Source organism: Brassica oleracea, unplaced genomic scaffold, assembly GCF_000695525.1.
Source record: "Brassica oleracea var. oleracea cultivar TO1000 unplaced genomic scaffold, BOL UnpScaffold00889, whole genome shotgun sequence".
NCBI classification, from domain to species: domain Eukaryota; kingdom Viridiplantae; phylum Streptophyta; class Magnoliopsida; order Brassicales; family Brassicaceae; genus Brassica; species Brassica oleracea.
The window spans coordinates 4,331-27,476 of record NW_013617503.1 but is presented as its reverse complement, the minus strand read 5'-3'; the positions used below and the strand labels follow the sequence as shown (position 1 = coordinate 27,476).

General features: G+C 34.0%; 2 protein-coding genes and 1 pseudogene across 2 annotated transcripts; 2 read left to right on the top strand and 1 right to left on the bottom strand.

The window, feature by feature from the left end:
• Positions 1 to 1,164: 1,164 nt before the first annotated feature.
• Positions 1,165 to 5,617, top strand: LOC106320345 (disease resistance protein LAZ5-like). The gene is made up of 5 exons (XM_013758699.1): positions 1,165 to 1,838; positions 2,078 to 3,179; positions 3,266 to 3,571; positions 3,666 to 4,718; positions 4,809 to 5,617. The coding sequence occupies exons 1-5, from the start codon at positions 1,216 to 1,218 to the stop codon at positions 5,478 to 5,480; spliced, it is 3,756 nt and encodes a 1,251-aa protein (XP_013614153.1). The 5' UTR covers positions 1,165 to 1,215; the 3' UTR covers positions 5,481 to 5,617.
• Positions 5,618 to 5,766: 149 nt separating this feature from the next.
• On the bottom strand, positions 5,767 to 11,211 carry LOC106320346 (protein NUCLEAR FUSION DEFECTIVE 4-like). The gene is made up of 3 exons (XM_013758700.1): positions 10,863 to 11,211; positions 6,427 to 7,346; positions 5,767 to 6,350 (listed from the first exon to the last, which is right to left on the bottom strand). Exons 1-3 carry the CDS (start codon positions 11,169 to 11,171, stop codon positions 5,879 to 5,881), a joined length of 1,701 nt encoding a protein of 566 aa, XP_013614154.1. The 5' UTR covers positions 11,172 to 11,211; the 3' UTR covers positions 5,767 to 5,878.
• A 4,511-nt stretch (positions 11,212 to 15,722) lies between these two features.
• On the top strand, positions 15,723 to 19,389 carry LOC106320339 (annotated as a pseudogene).
• Positions 19,390 to 23,146: the final 3,757 nt, after the last annotated feature.

Below are 23,146 nucleotides of genomic sequence, written 5' to 3'. Positions count from 1 at the left end.
CATCAACTTCACAGGTTTTGAGGAAGATTTCGATTGGTGACTGAAATCATACACAATTCCTTTGCCTTTATCCAAATCTGTCGTTATTGTTGGTGTTGGCTCTAGCATAAGCATAGTCCTTCTATCAATTGGATCATTCTCTAGCTCCTCCAGCGATTTCCTAACTCTCTCAACTCTAACCACCTTTTCTGGACCAGAAGCCACCCTTAAGTAAGTTCGCATACCTTCCAGAACTTCCTCAGCAATCTTAGGCTTCCCCGAGATAGGATCTATACCCAAAAGCTTCTCCGGAATGACACCAAACAAAGGATCAGACGCTGCCAGCGATTTTATAAATTCCGATCTTCTATTCTCATTTCAATGGACCTGCCGGAGACTTATCGGCTAGCAAATGCATTTTGTTGAAGAAAGGACATTGGCTCTGTTCATGTGTGAGCCTCTGGCAGGTATAACACCTTTTCTGCAACCTTTCATAGTCATATAAGATTCTCACCTCCTCCCCTCCTGGAATTGTGACTTTCTTAAATCTTCTGAGAGGCCTTGCGACATAAAAATTCACCAGGACCCTTACGTAATCTCTGAGTTACGGCTTATCTGGATCAAAAGCCACTTCAACCACCTGACCAGCGAAATCCCCCAGAGACCATAAATGGAAGATAGTCCTCTGGAGGTTTTTCTACCCATCTCTTTAACACAATTGGCCATAGATGGAAGGTGTGAACGCCTCTGTTGAGAACATCAAGAAGATCGTGTTCATGTTTGAAGATAAACTGAAAACGATCTTTAGAGAGGGCCACACCCCCTCACTCTGTCATAAAGCTGCCATTTCTTAGGCATTTCAACAATCAGCTCAGACATCTTTTGACATGACGGATTCAGGAGACGACCCACCAAGCTTAGAGAGTTTCTTCCTGTAGAATAGTACTCCGGCGAATCCGGTAGAATGAATGGTTCATCATCTTCTTCTTCCAAAGACAAGTGATACAAAGCTTTATCTGGATGCGACGACATCACAACCTTGAAAAAAACAAACCCTAGAAATTGCAATCGATTTACTCAGAACCTCGTGGAAATATCTAGAAAGAGGATACTTTTCTTAGTATAAAACGTGTTTATTTAGAAACCGGGTCCCACTTTGCAATAAAGAGTACACCACTAGCTATCTTACGCCGAGAGAAAACACCTTTTGAAAAGCATTTGTGAACCGCTAGTTATATGCGTTTAATGTATTTTAAATCGAATATAAACACAATCACTCTCTTGAATTATTTTCCAGCTAGCAATACAAAAAGCCTTATGGTCACTCGTCAGTCAACTCTTGATCAGTTCAACCAAGCCATACAAATCAGATCCTACCCGCCCGAAGTTCATCTCATGGCTGCTAAATCTTCCTCCAAATTCGACGTGTTTCTCAGTTTCCGAGGCAAAGACACGCGTAATACCTTCGTATGCTATCTCAAAGATTTTCTTAAACGGAAAGGGATCGACGCGTTCATCGATGAGGAACTCCGACGTGGCGCCAACATCTCACTGCTTCTCGAAAGGATTGAACAGTCAAAGATCTCGATCGTCATTTTCTCGGAGAATTACGCGGATTCCAGGTGGTGCTTAGAGGAACTGGAGAAGATCATGGACTGCAAGAAGACCTTCGATCAGGTAGTTTTACCAGTCTTCTACAAAGTTCGGGCCTCGGACGTGAGTTGTCAGACTGGGAAATTCGGAGCTCCGTTCGACAAACCCGAAGAGAGTTTCCGGAAGTATGAACATCGAATCCCGGCATGGAGAAAAGCCCTGAGTGATGCATCTGAAATCTCCGGCTATGTTCTTGAAGAGGACAGGTACCCTAACCTACCAATGTTTTGGTTTTGAACATTTAAGTTGATTCCGGTTTATGATCCACTTTAAGTATATGTTTGGGTTTTGGTTAAAACTCCAGCAGTAGTAATTGATGATGATGATTAAGCCTCGGTTTAATATTTTGACCCTCAGTCAAATTAATTAATATGGATAATCATTAGAGAAAAAGACAAAAATAGCACTAAATCAAGTTTTGTTTGTAATTTCGAATGATTGGCAGAACTGAGCTCGAGTTTGTTGACAATATTGCCAAAGAGACGTCCAGGTTGCTAAACAAGTTATCTCCATCCGAATTTCCTGGTCCAGGGATTGAATCGCGTACCATGGAACTGGAAAATTTAATGTGTTTTGAAGAGACGAGATGTGTTCGTATCGTTGGGGTTCTTGGGATGGCTGGGATTGGAAAGACAACTGTTTCAAATTGTGTGTATGAGCGAAACTTGGATGGTTTCGATGGTTGCTGTTTTCTTTCAAATGTTCAAGACGAGTTAAAACTACAAACAATAGATCAGTTGCAGCAGAAACTCCTGCGTAAGCTATTAGATGACGAAAAGCTTGAAGTTGGAGCTTCTGTAGGAACACACAAAGTCTTAAAGGATCGTCTTCGGAACAAGAAGCTGTTTATTGTGCTCGACAACGTGACCAATGAAAAACAAATAAGCCTTCTACTTGGGGAAGCGGGAAAAGAACTGTACCGACAAGGAACTCGGATCATTATAACAACAAGGGACAAGAAACTGCTAGACAAGGTTGTGGATGGGACATATGTGGTTCCGAGATTGAACGGAAGAGAAGCTCTGGAGCTTTTCTGCTCGAAAGCATTTTCTACTAATCCCGACAACATGGCAGAGTACATGGATCTATCAAACAAGTTTGTGGATTATTCTATAGGGCTTCCACTAGCTCTGTGCTTGTTAGGTTCTGATCTTCGTAGGAAAGATATCCAATATTGGACGAAGAAACTGGAGGGACTAGAGAATCAGCTAGACAAGAATATCCAAAAAGAACTGAACACTAGTTATGAGGAACTATCCGATGAAGAGAAGAGCATATTTCTTGATGTGGCGTGTTTCTTTTATTCGGAGAAGTTTGATTCTGTTTCGAGGATTCTGAGCACTTACCGTGATGATGAGTCTAATGTGATAAATGATCTTGTTGATAAGTGTTTGGTGACCATTTCTGATAATCGGCTTGAGATGCATGACCTACTGCTGAAAATGGGAAAGGTTATTGGTTATGAATCATCCATCAATGAGGTGGGTAAGCGTGGTCGGTTACGGAACCCAAAAGATATTTGCCGCATCTTAAAAAATAAAAACAAGGTGAACCAGAGAATGTTTCTTTTGTTTTTATGAATGTGGTTTTGTCAACTACTTTTTATGTTTATCTTTTATTTTTACTTTTCCAGGGCACCAAGAAAACTAGAGGCATCTTCTTAGATATGTCTAATGTTAAAAGAATGGAGCTACCTTCTGATATTTTCACGAAGATGTTGAATCTCAAGTTCCTCAAATTCTACAATTGTTCCGAATGGTGTGAGAAGGATTGCAGATTACAACTTCCTGGTGGGCTTGATTACTTTCCAGATGAGCTGGTGTATCTCCACTGGCAAGGGTACCCTCTGGATTATCTTCCAATGAACTTCGACCCGGAAAAGCTGGTTGTTCTTAATCTGCGTTATAGCAACATTGAGCAGTTGTGGAAAGAAGAGAAGGTACAGTTTTGGCTGTAAAATCTCTTATTAGTACCATATAATAGTGTTGTTAAGTCTGCATGTGGTTATTAAATTATGGATCTATTTATTGCAGGACACAGGAGAGTTGAGGTGGGTCGATCTCAGTTATTCAAAAGAGTTGCTGAATCTATCTGGCTTGTCGAAAGCTAAAAAACTCGAGAGGCTGGATCTTGAATGCTGTGAAAGTTTAGCCGAGTGTTCATCGATCCAGGAGATGGAAAGTCTTGTTACACTGAATCTCAGAGATTGTCTAGAGCTCAAGAGTCTTCCAGAGGAAACCAATCTGAAGTCTCTGAAGACTCTTATCCTCAGTGGTTGTTCAAAACTCATTAACTTTCCAACTATATCAGAAAACATAGAATCTCTATATTTGGATGGCACAGCGGTAGAAAGAGTTCCTGAATCCATAGGTTATCTCCGAAACCTTGCTGTGCTAAATCTGAAGAAGTGTTGCAGCTTGATGAGTCTTCCTGACAATTTTTGCAAGCTGAAATCTCTGAAAAAACTGATTCTCTCTGGTTGTTCAAGGCTAGAGAGTTTTCCGGACATCAATGAAGACATGGGTAGCTTAGAGATTCTGCTCATGGATGAGACTGCCGTCAATCAAATTCCCAGAAAAATGCATATGAGCAATCTCAAGCTGTTCTCATTTGGTGGATCTAAAGTCCAGGATCTCACATGTTTGGAATTGCTTCCTTTCTCTGGCTGCTCTGGGTTATCAGAAATGTATCTCACAGATTGTAATCTGTACAATTTGCCAGAAAACTTTAGCTGCTGCTTATCCTTCCTGCAGTCTTTATGCTTGAGCAGAAACAATATCAAGAATCTACCTGGAAGCATCAAGAAACTTCATCATCTAAAGTCCCTTTACTTGAAGCATTGTGAAAAGCTCATTTCTCTCCCAGTGCTTCCATCAAATCTGCAGTACATGGATGCTCATGGCTGTACCTCACTTGAAACAGTAGCAAAACCCATGACGCTTATTGTAGTAGCTGAGAGGACCCATTCTACTTTCGTCTTCACTGATTGTTTCAAGCTAAACCAAGATGCACAAGAAAATATTATGGCTCATACTCAACTCAAGAGTCAAATACTGGTGAATGCATCTCTTCAACGTAATCATAAGGTTCAGCTCTCTTTACTCTGTTACTATTCCATTTACATTTTCATTCACATCTCATGATTAAATGTTTTTTTCGATGTTTTATAATTTCAGGGATTAGTTTTGGCACCTCTGTCTAGTGTAACTTTTCCCGGAAACGATTTGCCATTATGGTTCCGCCATCAGAGAATGGGATCTTCCATGGAAATTGACCTGCCTCCACACTGGTGTGACAATAAATTCATTGGACTTTCTCTCTGCGTAGTTGTCTCGTTCAAGAACTATGAAGACAAAACCAGCCGTTTCTCAGTGATATGCAAGTGCGAGTTCAAACTAAATGATGATGATTGCATCAGCTTTACTTGCAGACTTGGGGGACGGAAAGAGCAATTTGGATCATCTAGCCTCAAGGAAGAACCAAGAAGACTCGACTCTGATCATGTCTTCATCAGCCAAAACAGCTGCTTCCATGCCAAGAAAGAGCATGGTCTCAACCGATGTTGCAACACGACCGCCTCATTCAAATTCTATGTTGTTGATGGTGTAGATTGCTGTGAAGTGGTGAAATGTGGGATGAGCTTGTTGTATGCCCCGGATGAGAATGATTATATGTTTCAGGAATTACAGGAGAGTAACCTCGAGAAAGCGGTATCATCTGGAAAAGAAACAGATCTAAATGCAACCGCTATAGATCATGAAGCTGCTATGTCCAAGAGAGGCCGTAATTATCTACAAGAAGAAGAGCAACTGAACGGGAAAAGATTACGTTTTTCCAACAAAGTCTAATCTCTTGGAATAACTAATTGTATAAAAAGCTGATTTCAGATGGAGAACGATCACATCTTAACTCTATCTCTTAAGTGAAATGCTGAGACAGAGTTTATAGGATTTATGGAGTTCAATTCAAGAGGTTTATTTAAGTAGTTTTCAAGAAAGAAAGAATGAATCTTTGTAATTGTGGTGCAAGTTATTTCCTCAAAGGCAAACCAAATTTCTATTTCAGAATATTGAAGTTTCACTGAGCCTTGAAGTAAAGTTCCAATGCAGACTTGTTTAGTAATGTAATCAACAATTACACAAATTTTTCTCATATAAATACAAAAACAGCAACTCATCTGTTATAATTTAGTTTCTACATATACTGATTGATATACAGAAACCACACTAGGGATTGAGGCAACTTTCTATGAATCAATGTTTGAACTTATCCGAGCTTGCTCAAACCTTTGGTAAGTTCTTCTAGTTCTAATAAACAGCACAAGACTCGAACCTAGTCCAAGTACCGATAAGCATCCCCACCACACAAACGTCAAATAATAGCAGCCTCTTCCCCTACACACGACCGAGTCAGTCATCGATTTGATCCCGGTCGAACCATGTGAGTCATAGACCAATGCAGCCAAGACTCCATATATCAAAGATCCTATAGGTATGTTGGTGATCAAGATATTGTGGTTAACTCCAACACCGTTTGGTCCAAAAAGCTCTGATGTGATGGAAACCGCTGCTGCAAATATGAATCCTGAGCTTAGACCAATCAGCGCAGTTCCTACTTGTAATGCTGACGCGGTTCCTGATGATGCAAGCAAGAATAGAGCTATTGGTGTTGGTAATAACGCGATTGCTAACCACCCGGTTCTTGCAAAATAAAACTTCCTGCACAAGTTACAATAATCACAACCTGAAACCAAAAACTAGAGAGGCTTAAAGTAATGAATATGGATGTACTTACGCTCTAATATAGTCTGGTGTTGCAGAAAGCAACCTTCCAAAGAATGAGGAGGAGGAGTAAAGTGTGACAAGAGTTGTGGTCTTTGAGCTTTGTCCTAAAGACTGAGCTATCTGTCCAAGGTTGTTGCTGTACACAAGACCGATGGTTCCACCGCAGAAGTACGCGACATAGTATAACCAGAAGTCAACTCTGCATAAGAGCTGCTTCAAAGAATGTTCAGTTCCCAAAACCTCAAGCTGGCCTCTTGTGATAAGCAACTCATCAGCATCACCTTCCTCCGCAGCTATAGTCTTAACTGTGTTTTGCACAACATCTTCGTTCAGGAACTGGTAGCTTTCTCGGTCAGCTTCTTGCGCAAGCATCCCTTTATGCAACTCAAGCTCATCAGGATCAACTAGAATGAAACCAGAACCTTCGAGACGGAAGCTAGCGTGGATCGTGCGAAGATACCAGTTACGTGCGATGACTAAACCGGGGATACATAAAGGGAGGATCAAGAGAATGATAGCTCCACCGAAGAGGAGACGAGCAGAGGTTACGTCAGAGGAGTTTGACTCAAAGAGGAGGAGGTAAACGCCGTTTAAAGCGGCGAGGATGTTGAGCAACAGAAACATGAGAGAGTCACGGCGAACTCCATCTGGTGGAAGAGGCTCAAAAGGTGGTTGGCGAAGAATAGGGATGATTGCAGCGAAAGAGATAACGAGAGGTATGAGAGCGTTTAAGAGAAGGTAGAGCTCTGGAGAGGTTGGGTTGATTGCGTTGTAAGCGAGAGTGTATAAAGCAGCGCTTACACCGTTGAAGCTTACCGTGAGGGAAAGAGCAAGTGATCTGTTTGCAGGGAAGTTACTGATGCAGAGGACAAAGCAGACTGTGTTGAACCAACAGATGCTTAAACCAGCAAGTAAGCAACAGAGAAACACCTGCACAGAAGCTAGCCAACATTTGAACAAAGTTTCTTCATAGACAACAAAATGTTTGTTTAAAAAAAAAAAAATATATATATATATATATATATAATAAATTAGAAAAATATATATAACAAATTAGAAAAATGTAGATTTTCAGTGTTTTGATCAAATATTAATAAAAAGCGTTTACAAAGTGGACTTGATTAGGTAAAAAAGATGCAATCTAACAAATTAAAAAAATTGTAGTTTTTGTGTGGTTTGATCGAATATTCATTAAAAATGTTCATAAAATTGACTTGATTAGGTGGAAGACAACAATCCAACATTAAACATTTTAAAATCACATTTAATATTAATTTATCTACTTCATAAATTTTTCTCAATCACAAAATTCCAACTCATCAGAAAAAGACGTCTAGATAAACAAAAATTGGTGGTCACTGTTTTAGTCTATTTACATGATTTAGACAATAATAATTACATGAATTATCCAAAAAGATGAAATATTTGAATATTATTTTCTGACGTCATATTTTATATTGTAAATAGTTGCAGATTTCGAAACAGCCATCACACAAGAGACCGAACATGCCAAGAAGCAGCCGTGTTGGACCAACCAATTTTGTGGAATTTTTTTTTTGCAACTAATGTGGAATTTCTTTCTAGTTAAAAGGTTTGGACATTCTAATAAAAATGCATATACCAAGGAAAATAAGGACAAATCGACAGATCGAAAAAAAGAAGTGAAATACCGACCCTACCAATCAGTCGTCACCTAATGTGTGTATCAAAATCTTAGAGCACCGGCATTCCCCCGGTTGGGGTTCATAATTAGAATTTTTTATTTTTATTTATTTTTATTTTTTTTTTGATTTTTTTTTAAAAAAAAAAAAAAAAAAAAAAAAATTGACTAATAGCGGGCCGCCACGTGGCATGGAGCCCGCCGCTGAACAGTGATGACTCGGGTTCATACGGAAGGAGCGTGACGAGACTGTAGAATATTATAATATATTTTTTTTCTGGGGAAGCGTGTGAACTCCACCCACGAACCTACAATGCTGGTGCTTTTAGTTTCGTCTCAATTGTGAACTGTGACAAAATTATATTTTTAAATATATAAATAACTCTTAAATATATTGACACTAACTCGGTTTATAAAATCTTAATTGAGTCTGACAAAAAAAATTATTGACACTAACATAAAAAGTCATTACAAGAAAAAATAAACGTAACTAAATTTTCTACCAAAATATACTTCTTTAGTTTAGAGAAAATTATATCATATATTTGAAAATTTATCTTTTAGCAATCTGATTAATTTTATTATATCATTAGAAAAACGAATAATTTTACAAGATAGAGTACATTTTTACTAGAATCTGAAAACAGAAAAGCGTTGAATCATAATTTTGATTCATGGCCTTGATTGGTAGAACATTAGCATCAGCAGTAACAGTATGCTATAGAGTAATGGTATGCTATAGAAGCAGTATACTGCAAGAGCTGTATGATTTTGCTAAACTGTTTAATAGGATGATTGGTAGAGCAGTATGAATATGCTATTTAAAATTATTATAAATATTAGTATATAATATATAATATATAATATATTTATTTTTAATGAATATATTTCTAATATATATATATAAATATACTAACATATAAAATTAAAAGATAAATCATTTATTTATTTTATTAATAATTTAAAATTTATGTTTATATCAAAAAATATTATTTAAAATAACTTTTATAATTAAAATATCTATTTTTAAAAATAATTTTTCACATTTAAAATAAATTAAATTATATAAATTAATTTATATTTTAAATGTGAAATACTATTTAAAAAATATTTTATTGTAAATTAATTTTAGAAATCAAAATTTTATTTTTTTTTTTTTTTTTTTTTTTTTAAAAAAAAAAAAAAAAAAAAAAAAATTGACTAATAGCGGGCCGCCACGTGGCATGGAGCCCGCCGCTGAACAGTGATGACTCGGGTTCATACGGAAGGAGCGTGACGAGACTGTAGAATATTATAATATATTTTTTTTCTGGGGAAGCGTGTGAACTCCACCCACGAACCTACAATGCTGGTGCTTTTAGTTTCGTCTCAATTGTGAACTGTGACAAAATTATATTTTTAAATATATAAATAACTCTTAAATATATTGACACTAACTCGGTTTATAAAATCTTAATTGAGTCTGACAAAAAAAATTATTGACACTAACATAAAAAGTCATTACAAGAAAAAATAAACGTAACTAAATTTTCTACCAAAATATACTTCTTTAGTTTAGAGAAAATTATATCATATATTTGAAAATTTATCTTTTAGCAATCTGATTAATTTTATTATATCATTAGAAAAACGAATAATTTTACAAGATAGAGTACATTTTTACTAGAATCTGAAAACAGAAAAGCGTTGAATCATAATTTTGATTCATGGCCTTGATTGGTAGAACATTAGCATCAGCAGTAACAGTATGCTATAGAGTAATGGTATGCTATAGAAGCAGTATACTGCAAGAGCTGTATGATTTTGCTAAACTGTTTAATAGGATGATTGGTAGAGCAGTATGAATATGCTATTTAAAATTATTATAAATATTAGTATATAATATATAATATATAATATATTTATTTTTAATGAATATATTTCTAATATATATATATAAATATACTAACATATAAAATTAAAAGATAAATCATTTATTTATTTTATTAATAATTTAAAATTTATGTTTATATCAAAAAATATTATTTAAAATAACTTTTATAATTAAAATATCTATTTTTAAAAATAATTTTTCACATTTAAAATAAATTAAATTATATAAATTAATTTATATTTTAAATGTGAAATACTATTTAAAAAATATTTTATTGTAAATTAATTTTAGAAATCAAAATTTTATTTTTTGGCTATAAAAATAATTTTATGATATTATTAAATAAAATAAATGAATTAATTATATATTTTCCTTAATTTTATAAATTATAAATGCAAATGCTGTCCTAAAAATTTTATATGAGAGCATTGGCCAGATAGCATTTTGAGAACATTAGCATTTAATAAATATTTTTATAACAATTGTTGATTGGATAATGTAGAGCATAATGCTAATGTTAATGTTCTACACGTATGATTAAATTTGCCATGAAACCATTAGACAAAAAATGATTAAATTAATTTTCCAGAAAAAAAGAAACATAAATATTGGTTCATAACTTCATAGCAAAATAAATAAAGTTAGATTATATCAAATCGTTTTAAAAGAATGAATTCAGTTTTTATTCGTTAAGCATTGACCGAAACTAGTTTTGAAGATAAACACACAAATATATCAACTTAGGTTTAAAAAAAAGTTATTTGTTTTTATTACTATTACTAGTATAAGATGCTCAATAAAGAGGGGTATAAAATAATTTTTAAAATGAATAAGAAACAGTTTTTTTTTTTTTTTAGAAAATAGATAAGAAGCAATTTCATCAATAAAAAGGTAGAAAAATGAGTGAAGTTACCATAATATAAGGCAAAGAGACGAAGTTAGTTATGACCAGCCACTGGACTCCGTAACCGACGAATCCCATGAACGCCGCCGTGAAAAGCACCGTCCAAAGTGGGAAATACATCAACGCAAGCCCCGACGACCACCCGAACACCTTCCCAAGATCGGAAGCGACGGCTAGGTAGTTAAGCTGCACCTGCGATATCTCCAAAACCGATTTCAAATCTGAGGAGTAAGCTGAGAAATCGAAGTTCGTCCCCGTAAATGCTTGAATCCATATCGTCGCCACAAGAATCATCCATTTCCGCGACTGTCCCGCCATAGTCTCTCCGCCGGCCTCACCGAGATTTTTATATGGTAGAGAGAATTCGAGGCGTTTAAGTGTTGAGTGAGCTTTTATGCTTTTGTGTGTTTATATATAACAGATAGAAACAATCAATTCTTTTGTTGACAAAAATAAAATAATACTAATAATAGTAAAAAATGTAACGTGACACTCGTTTTATTTTTTTATTATTTTCAACATTTATTTATTATTTATTCTTCTTTTAAAAGCAAATAATATTACCCTTTCAAAAAAAAGATTTATGATTCTTTTAAAAGTTTGAAAGGCAAACGGTTTCTTTCGGAGATGATTAGACTGAAGATGGCGGTAAGATATAGAGTATGGAGCATGGACGTATGGTATGGTATACTGTAATTTAGTAGTAATATTGTTGACATACATTTTGTAATTTAAAAACAAAATATATTGCAATATATAAATACTTTATTATAAACTAAATATATGTAGAAAAAAATCAATGTTACTACTTTCTTTTTTGCATGATAATTTTATTGGATCCAATTGGCATGGGTTTTTGGAGATTTTTGAGATAAATAATTTATTTATAAAATCAATGCATTGAATTTGCAATTAATTACATCTATTCAACTAATAGAATTTGGAATAAATAATTTTCTTTATAAAATTAATATATTTTCAATTAATATTAAGATGAAAGTAAGTATAAATGACAATGCAATTTTAAAATAACATTTTTTTTAACAAAAAATTTGATTAAATGGCATTCTTTAAAAAATAGAGAGAATATAAAACAAATATGGATAAAGATTCAAACAAAAGTTTATGTATTGTCTCTCACCTCTTGAATAAGAACAAGACTTTCGGCCCTAGTGTTAACCTTTAAATTCACATCTCCTTTTGCTATCAATCAAAGTACCACATACATTAATAATAAAATAGATTAATTTTATTTTAAAAAATCTGAAATAATTGAAAAAAATAATAATGCCAATTTTAATGATGCTAACGCCACTTACTAAACCCTAAACTTTAAATCTATATCCTAAACCCTAAACCCAAATCATAAACTCTAAACCCAAACCGTAAATCCTAAACCCTAAACTCAAACCTTATATCCTAAACCCAAATCCTAAACCCTAAACCCAAACTGTAAACCCTAAACCCAAACCATATATCCTAAACCCAAATCACAGACTCTAAACTCAAACCATATATCCAAACCTAATCCCTACACTCTAAACTCAAATCGTAAACCCTGAACCCAAATCATATATCCTAAAGGTTAGGGTTAATGTTGATGTTGTTTCTTTAGGGTTTAGAGTCTAGGTTTAGGTTTAGGATCTACGGTTTGAGTTTAAGGTCTAGGGTTTGGGTTTAGAGTTTACGGTTTAGGTTTAGGGTTTAGGATTTAGGTTTAAGATATAGGGTTTGGGTTTAGGGTTTAGAGTTTGGGTTTAAAATTTAGGGTTTAGGGTTTAGATTTAAGGTTTAGGATTTAGAATTTAAGATTTAGGGTTTAGTTAGTGACGTTAGCGTCATTAAAATGAACGTCATTATTTTTTTTCAATTATTTTAGATTTTTTTTAAAAAATTAATGTATTTTATTATTAATCTATGTGGCATTTTGGTTGGTAATAAGAGGGAAGGTGAATTTAAAGATTCACCTTAGGGGTCAACCTAAGTTTTGTTCCTTAAATAAATGTCTCCATTTAGTTTTACATTTTTGGGAAGTGTTTTTTTTTTTTGCCAAATAAACAAATAATAAGAAGGCCAAATATTTACCCTCTCTAGTTTAGATTTAGGTGTTATTGGTTTATATATTTAGATTGATTTAGAAATTCATATAGTATTTATAAATCCAAGTAAAATATGCAAATCCGGAGGTTTTTCCTCGGATTTGAGTCTTTGTATTTTTAACTAAAAAATCCAAACAAATCCATTCAAATCCATTATAAAATCAAATATATTAGTAAATCTGTACGATTGAATAACACTTGATTTGATAGAGAATTTATGAATCATTAAACTAATAACACATGTTTTTAATACAGATTTGAAAATCATAGAACCAATAACACTAGATTTAGTTTGGATTTTCAAATCCATTAAAATACAACAACCAATAAACTATACTTAGGAGTTGTTTCCGACTAAACATCTTCCAAGTGAGCAACTTATCAGTAATACTAGTTGATAATATTTTGAGCATTTCTACTTTATATAAGCAGCTAAGGCAAACCTATTGATTTGTTCCCTTTTATTGGACACGGAGGTCATGTGGAATTAACTAGAGAAATTATAGAGGTAGTCTATTCCAAATTGACATTATCTGTAAAGCACTGGTGATATATCTAAGCCTGGTCTGAAGCTGTTTCTTTTAATAGATCCGGAGAAGATCACACATGATAATACTTAGAGTTATTGTAAAATGGGAAAGAGAGAAGAAACGGTTTCAAAACAACCCATGAAGTTATTGGTCAAAGCAAACTTATCTTGATGTGTTAGTATGGTAGACGGTTCATGGGCGTCAGATAATCACAAGTTCATGTTCATCATCAAAAGAAAAACTAGCAACCTAATTCGCAGAGGTCGCAAGAGATTTAGTTCCCAAATTTTTATTGTCTGGATCAATGTTGTATAATCTCCACTGTGCAATCAAACTGCTGTAACTGTACTGCTTTATGACATTATAGAATCGTTTGCCGACAAAAGAAAGAAAACAAATAACTATTGGACAATAATGGTGAAGTTTTTTCTGTAGTTAAAGTGCAGCATGTGAGGTTTGCAGCTTACTTATTGTTTGATCGTGGATACTTTAATTTGCATCTAGCTTAGTAAGCTTTTCATCGAGTATGCTCATTATTTGCTATTATGCAATCGTGAGGAAATATATTAATATATACTAGAAAAGGTTGGACGATGGATTTGTAAATCTAAGAGTACATCGAGAGTGATAGGCTGATATCATTGTAACAAGAACATGTTACTGGAATTGTATGATAAATACACATAGCATAGGTACGAATGTTAGTTAGTACTGCAATTGGCGTGATATCTGGATCATTTTGGTTTCACGTGAATCATATCCTAAAGATTATTCCAGACGGTGATGTCAATGTTTATTTCATGAGTAGATTATGTCATGTCGCACCTTTTATATTTCCATATACATTTAAAATAGTTTTCCATCCAACAATTCTTATTATTTTATTTTTTATGTGACTGAATTGTTGCCAAGTGTCTACCTACGTGATTCTATAATGTTTCCATCACATATTCACATTAGGTCTCTACATGTAGTTTTTATGAACTGTTGCTATTTTTTATAGAAAATTGGAAGCAATAGGTGAGTGAAGTTTGTGAGAAGCATTATTCATACAACAATTGACTAAACTTATGAAATTTAAAACGGTTTAAAACGGGTTAATAGTCAAACTATTGGTATAAACCAACATAAATCTTTGATGACGTTGGGATACTTCAAGTACTGCATGTCAAATTATTTGCATGTGGAACAAATTTATATCAAAAGTGTTGAATTTTTATAAATCTTTGGAAACTTCCTAATGTGTTACAAATACATGCCACTCTTTTGATACAAACAATATATATATTCATTAGATTGAAACAATCCATTACGAGAACCACAATAAGATGTTATAATGCATCATACATTCCATTTCCAAATTAAATTTCAGTGTCTTATATATGTTAAAGGAGAAAGGTATAATCATACACTCCATGTCCTCAACTCTTTTATTAGACAACCACTCTCTTTTTTTTAAACACTGAAGGATTGTATTCATACTGCAACCAAATTACATAAGAGAATACAACAAAGCCGACGGTGTTGAGAGAGCTTCGGCCTCAATACGCATCCGAGTTCGAACCGCTGGCCAGGTAATTAGGGTATCTAATTCCCCATAGTACCAAATGGTCCGCCTCGCGCCGAGTGGTTGGCCCCTGGGAGTGGAAGTCCCTCCAGGTTAATCAAAAAAAAAAAAAAAAAAAGCCGACGAGTTATACTAACCCTCAGGAGTCCAAAGCGTACGGATAAAAAATAATACTTGGAGACAAAATAATTTGGAAGCTTAAATTCAAAGCTAAAATAAAATCTAGCAACAAAAGTGAAGAAGATGATGGAAACTCTATAACAACAAAAGACACTAATTCCAAAACGGCTCTTTGATAAAGTGAAATCGAACTAGAGACCTTGCATAGTGAATAGCAAGCAGATTAAGCAAAGAACCAAAGCTTAAACCAACCACGCTTGTGACTTTTCGTGTAAATATTTGTATCTTTTCATGTGTCATCAACATAACACCAATATTTATACTCCAAAATTATTCCTTTGAAGTTTGAACACTCTTATTATTGCTTTTGTTTGAAAGGACTGAAACGAAAAACAAACCAAATTTGACGGTGCGCCACAACACGATTCCATCTTACTGTATCAATCTCTATAATGGGCTTTATCAATCGTAGGCCCATTATTCGCCGATCCCGTTCGTGTCTCCCAAGCCTGAACTTTGGGTTTTGCCCAAACGCCTCCGCCTTCGGCAAAAATCTCCTCTCTCTCCGTCACGTCAACAACTCCCTCTCTCTTCCATGGCGTCTGGCTCACTAACATCTCCACTTCTTCCTCTCCTCTGATTCAATGGCGGCTCTTCTCTATTTCCCTAAAAATCTCATCATAAGTGACTCTCTCACATTTCCTCTCTCCGTCATCACCGATGAATCTGAGGAAACTCTCTCTCGCAAGCTACGCACTCACTCTCCGCTCGAAATCCACACCACGCGCGGCGGAAGAAGCTTGCTCCGATCAACATTTACGGGAACGATTGTCCGCCGCTATATCAAGAAGATCTCTAGATTAAAAACACTGCAAACAACTCATAACCACCTTATCGCCTCAAGAGTTCGATAGATTGTTTCCTGAGTTCAAATCCAAAGTCAATCCCAAGACGGTTTTGGATTTCTTCAGATTAGCGTCTGATTCGTTTAGCTTCTCCTTTAATCTCCGTTCGTATTGCTTATTGATAGGTTTATCGGTCGAATCGAATATGTTATCTCCCGCTTGGTTAGTTCTGATCCGTTTGATCGATGAGAACGTTCCGGTTTTGCGTTCTGATTACGATTCGATTTGCTGATGCGATAGTGAGTTTTGTTCGTGTTTTGATCAAGAAATCAGAAGGAGACTCTCAGATTTGTTGATTGAAGTTTACTGTACGGAGTTGAAGCGTGATGGTTGTTATCTAGCTCTTGAGGTGTTTCTTGTTCTGGGAAAGAAGGGTATGTTTCCGTCTAACACGACTTGTAATGTCTTGCTGACGTCTCTAGTTAGAGCTAACGAATTTCAGAAGTGTTGTGAAGCTTTCGAAGTTGTTTGCAAAGGAGTTTCTCCTGATGTTTACTTGTTCACTACCGCGATTAACGCGTTTTGCAAAGGAGGGAAAGTAGAGGAGGGTATTGAGTTGTTTTCGAAGATGGAGGAAGCTGGTGTTGCGCCGAACGTTGTTACTTACAACACTGTTATAGATGGTTTGGGGATGATTGGGAGGTACGACGATGCGTTTTATGTTTAAGGAGAAGATGGTGGAGAATGGTGTGGAACCGACTCTGATCACTTAATAGTATTCTTGTCAAGGGTTTGATCAAGGCGAAGGGGGTTAGTGATGCTTGTTGTGTATTGAAGGAAATGACGGAGAAAGGGTTTCCTCCTAATGTTATTGTGTATAATAATTTGATTGATGGTTTGATCGAGGCTGGGAGTTTGAGCAAAGCTGTTGAGGTAAAGGATGATATGGTTTCAAAGGGGTTGTCTCTCACATCTTCGACGTATAATACTCTCATAAAGGGATACTGCAAGAACGGTCAAGCAGATGTTGCAGAGCGTCTCCTGAAGGAAATGTTGTCGATGGGTTTAACTGTAAATCAGGGCTCCTTTACATCTGTGATTTGCTTGTTGTGCAGTCGTGGTATGTTTGACTCAGCACTTTGTTTTGTTGGAGAGATGCTACTGCGTAACATGAGCCCTGGTGGTGGGTTACTTACTACATTGATTTCTGGTCTTTGTAAGCATGGCAAACACTCATAGGCAGTAGATCTTTGGTTTAACCTCATACATAAAGGTTTTTTACTAGACACTAAGACTTCAAATGCTTTGCTTCATGGACTCTGTGAAGCAGGGAAGCTGGAGGAAGCTTTTAGGATTCAAGAAGAGATATTAGGGCGTGGTTTTGTTATGGATACCGTTTCTTATAACACGTTGATTTCGGGATATTGCAGAAAGAGGAAAATGGAGGAAGCTTTCAGGTTAATGGATGAAATGGTTGATAGGGGACTTAAGCCTAATAACTATACTTACATCATATTGATCTGTGGGCTGTTTGATATGAAAAAGGTCGAGGAGGCCATACAATTTTGGTGTGCTTGTAAAGAGAATGGTATGCTTCCAGATGTTTAAACATATTCAGTCATGATCAATGGATGTTGTAAAGCTGAGAGAGCAGAAGAGGGTCAGAAACTGTTTGATGAGATGGTGAGCGAGAATGTGCAGCCAAATACTGTTGTTTACAACCATCTAATCCGAGCATATTGTAGAAGTGAAAGGCTATCGATGGCCTCTGATCTCAGTGAAGATATGAGACAAAGAGGAATTTTACCTAATAGTGCTACATATACTTCACTAATAAAGGGGATGTCGATTATTAGCCGTGTTGAGGAGGCAAGACTCCTCCTCAAGAAGATGAAGGAGGAGGGTTTGGAACCGAACGTCTTTCACTATACATCACTTATTGATGGGTATGGTAAATTGGGTCAGATGGTCAAAGTTGAATGCCTTTTGCGTGAGATGCATTCAAAGAACATAGTCCCAAACAAGATTACCTATACCGTGATGATTGGTGGGTATGCCAGAGATGGGAATGTAACAGAAGCTTCTAGGCTTCTAAATGAGATGAGGGAAAAAGGAATTGTTCCAGATTCTATCACATACAAAGAATTTATATATTGGTATCTTAAACAGGGAGGTGTTTTGCAAGATTTTGAAGGTTCTGATGAAGAAAATTATGCAGCAATCATTGAAGGATGGAGCAAAACGATACAGTAGCTGATGAACAAGGTTCCTATTCTGGTTCTCAATGACTCTGTTAGTTTCTCTGCTTGCTTCAGTTCTTGGTGGAAATAGTTCTGATTGTGTATCCTGGATGCTTATACTTGCAGTTGGGAAATTGAGACCCAGTGGTGTTCTCAGTTTTGACGGACTTGTTCTCGCCCAGGATTTGCATCTTCTTTATAGCGGAAACACAGTAGCATGGCATGAATGGGTCCATTGCTTTAGAGTGTAATCAACCACTTTGGTTTAATAGCGTTGACCTGCTTCAGCTTTAGAGAGAAAATGGTGTTGCGTTTGGCATCATACGGGCTGGTGCTCGTCAGGTTTAAAAATTGACTGCCACAGAATCAGAGCCATCTGATAAATTCTGGATCAGTGCAGACACTTGGAATAGCAGTCCTGAAAAGATTCTACAGGTACGATAATCTATACACCGCTTTGGGCCTTATGTATAATGCAGCTTACATTTCTATGCTTCGAGTTTAATGAGACTTTTGGAATCATGTAGAGAACCACTAAACTTTTTCAATCAGTTTTGTTTATTTAAAAAATCTCCTGAATACTGTTCGCTGATTCTGAAACACTTACCATTTATGTTATCACAGACAGTCAATCAAAAGCTTATACATGGACCATCCACGGCCGCTATTTGACCAAAATGGTTTCTTTTTTCCAGGTTACATAAACGTAAAATACTTCTTAAGACTCCACTTTTGTATTTCGTTCTTCTTTAACTATCTTTTTTGGCTGAAAGTATTGATTTATCTTTCTCTTTCCCTTGTGCTTCGGAGAGCTTAAGCCAGTTTCCAGCGGAGTAGTTTAGAACAAATTTTAGCCCAGACACGTCGCCGGATTTATGCCTGGAGAGATTTATTCTAACTGATATGAAAGGTAACCTCTTATAAGTTACAGTATCAACTTATTCAAACAACATTCACTGTATAGTAAAGACGCAGGGGTTTTGACATTTTGTTCACTTTTTATTCTTGTATACAATTTGTTATATTCATTATTCTTTCGGAAGTGATTGTTTTCTAGATGTTCATAAAAGTGTAGAAAACTCTAAACAAAGTTTGATTTTGAGAAAATATGGAATAATAAGATCTCCTTAATACAGTTTTTCGTCAACTCCTACGTTTTGTTGGATAATTTATATACTTAACTACTCATAATCAGTGTAGATGATGGTCTAAGAAATTGTATTATATGAATATTAAAATTCTTACTTCTTCACCTTAGACCTACCATCAGTACTATCAAATCAGTGTAAATCATCTACACCTAACTACTCGTAATTAGTGTAGATGATGGTCTAAAGAAATTGTATTATATGAATATTAAAATTGTTACTTCTTCACCTTAGGCTAGCATCAGTACTATCAAATTGATTTGCGGTAAAAGGATCGGATAAAAGTGTAATTTGTACACTTTTCTGAAAATTATCTTAGATTTTGTTAGTTTGAAAGAGAGTCGATTACCCGAAAAGCTGCGATCTCTGAAAACATGAAAAACATATAGATACCAAACAATATGAACGTGTTACGTACTCTACATCCGTATCTAAGTGAGTTCCATGTAGTCTAGGTTCTTCTTACGTTATCTCAAATTTATTTCTTTTACGAGAAAAATAACGCGAGGGTGAAATTATTCTAGACTCCATATTTAAATCATTTACTAAATCTTTACCTATGCGTCCGCACTGGTATTTACTTTTGTAAACGTTTAAAATTAAATACATACATTATTGTATTAATTAAATTAGAAGAGACTAATTAACTAAATATAACTGAGTTATTTTTATTATTATAAAAATTTAAACGATTTTGATATTAATTTAATTTTCAATAAACCAATAAATTAATCTGATAATTTAATCTATTTTATAGTTTTTAATGAATTGCAAAATTAAATTTTTGATTTTGATTTAAATTAAATGAAGGATTGCATATCTTCTAAATTTATTAGGTGCCTAAATATTAGGCAATTTTGTAATACTTTTTATGGAAATTGTTATTTATAAGGTCAATGGTATTGAATAGTAATTATTGAGGAAAACTTAGGGTTAAGATTTATTTGTACTTCAATTTTAATAGTTTAGATTTTCTGGATACTGTTACAAAAAAAAAGAAGATTTTCTGGATACTATTTTCAAGAATATTTGTATTTGTCATCTATGGTTGTGCACTTTGTGTGCACTTTAACCAACCACTAGATTTTGATCCACGCGTCCGCGCGGATGTTTGTTCAATTTACATTAAATAAATTATATTGTTTTTATGTTTTTTTAACGCTGATTTATTATGATATTACAATTATGAGAAAGATTACATAGACGATTCGACAACCGATAATATTATCTGCCTTATAAGAATCTACGTCTAACTGCATCACCTGAACCTAATTATTCTGCATAATCGTTTTGTAGTCTGCATAATTATTTAGTAGTTGCATAATTGTTTATCTATGTGTGTATATTTTTTGGTTGTTTGTATCGTAGTTGGATAGTAAACTAATGAAAATAATATGTTGGAGAAGATATTTGTCAATTAATTATACTGCATTAATATTTTCTATTGTATTTATTTATAAATCAAACCAATTATTTTGTTTATGTTTATTAATAAATTTATATTTTCAAAATATAATATTGTTTTTGAATAATATGTTATCTTTTAAAAGTATTTATATGTCTCTAAGTTTTGTATATATCAAACAAATTCAACTATTATGTTTATTTTGAGGAAAACATTTTACTGTTTTTTTCTTGCATTCTTATAATTTAAATATAATAAATTCAATTTTTAAAGTATGCTAGATGTTCCTTTTTATATGTTAGAAATTCTTATTTGATAGCTTCCATTTTTACAATTATGTATATATTCCATATAGAATATACCATTAATGGAACTGAAAATATATTGGAAAGTGGATTTCTATATATTGTAAGGTAATTTACTAATTTGTTTTACAGAATTAAAATCTATATAACAAAATTAAAATCTATAATTGTAAAAAAAATTAGTTTCGTTATAGACTTTTGTTGTAAAAAAAAAAAAAAATTAAAATCTATATAACAAAATTTATTGTTATTGGTAAAAATTATACATAAATCTATTGTTATTATGTATTTTTTAATTTCTTTGGTGTATATAAATTTATTTTAAATTATGTATCTGAGAAGTCAAATATATTGAAAATGATCATACTAATGAAATTTATTCTACATGTAAATTTATTTTACAGTATATAATATTTTGACAGCAACTACGTATAGAAAGTATTTACAATAATGCGTTACATTGTGATCCTTTATATATTAGACGTGTACTTTCATATTAGTAAAAGTAAATAATTGGGCTGCTTATCTAATATAATTTGAAAATATATTATGACAAAACAAGCAACTTGTTTAATATATTAACCAAAATATAAAAATAAACAATTCTTGGTAGATAGATATACTGAGTTTAGTTGTTCAAAAAAAGGAAAGATAAATTGAGTTTTGCTTGCGATGGTTTACAATTTATCAGAAGATATAATCAGCCAAGTGTCGTGACTGTAACTACAAATCAGATTCATTCCACAACCATTCACTTAAAAGTCAGCTTGAGGTCTCCATGGACTCTCGGAAGCTCCTACTAACAATTATGAAGTTTCCTCTCTGTTGACAGCTACTTATAAACAGATACAAACATATTAACATCTAATTTTTTTTGACATACTAACATCCAAGGTAATGAAACTCAAAAGAACTATAGGCTACCTTTGATCTATGTTTCTCCAAGGTTTTGTACCTGATACTTTTCGCTTTGGAAACATTGATCTATGTTTCTCTTTCCTTGAGACTCCTAAAGTCATAATTTCTTGCATGAGCAATGGATCTTGACACGCTAAAAAAACAAAAGTGTCAAAAAAGTTAGCTATGTCAAAATAAACAAACATAGTATTTCCTTAGTGTCGAATATGAAATTATACTTACCGTTTCGTCTGCCAATATCAACTCAAGAGAAGGTCCACCATAACTGGTTTGTTGCTTCCATGAATGAAGCAACTTAACCTGGACACGCCAACCACTCTTGAACGGCTCGACATCTTTAAGTAATGTGATGCTCTTGTTTGAAGTCATTTTCGGATGGAATTGTATATGTGAAGAGTAGATGTGTTTCTTATATATAGATGTACGAGGTTAGCTAAGAGAACCAATATTTTTGCTAACTAAATTCTAAATATATTTTTGATTTATCAAATGAAATTTGTATGACGTGATTATAGGAAAACTGCATTGTTTTAAAGCTAGTGTGATATTAGGTAGATAGAGAGGGATACCGAGATTTTAGGATTCAAAATTTTATTGACAATATATTTTGGAATATAATGCCGTTCCGTGAACATTGCAAGATTATGAAGAATATTGTAATCAACAGGATTTTGTGAACATTAATGGACTATCCGTTTTAGAAAACTGTTATAAAGTTAGGATCTGGGTGAATCTTTTGGTAATATTCCAAAAATGTTTTTGTTATTAAAATTAGTTTAGTTTTAAAATATTTTCTTTACATATGCCAAACTAACTTGAATTGATCTAAAAATATGTACACCAAGCTAAATAATTTGTATGGCAGGTCAAATGAAAAGTATTTTGTTCGTTTTAGTTATGCTACATATTTTATTAAACAAAAATTGAAATTATTTTTGTCAAACTTGTTAACATGACTTCTACGGTTTTTGTATATCATATATTTGATAGACAATAATGAAAATTTAAATTGTATAGAGTAATTTGGTTCATACGTAACAGGTTCGGTTTCATAACTGTAGTTGTCACTTGTGTAAATTATTTGTACATAAAGAAGATCAAAATTATATAATGAAA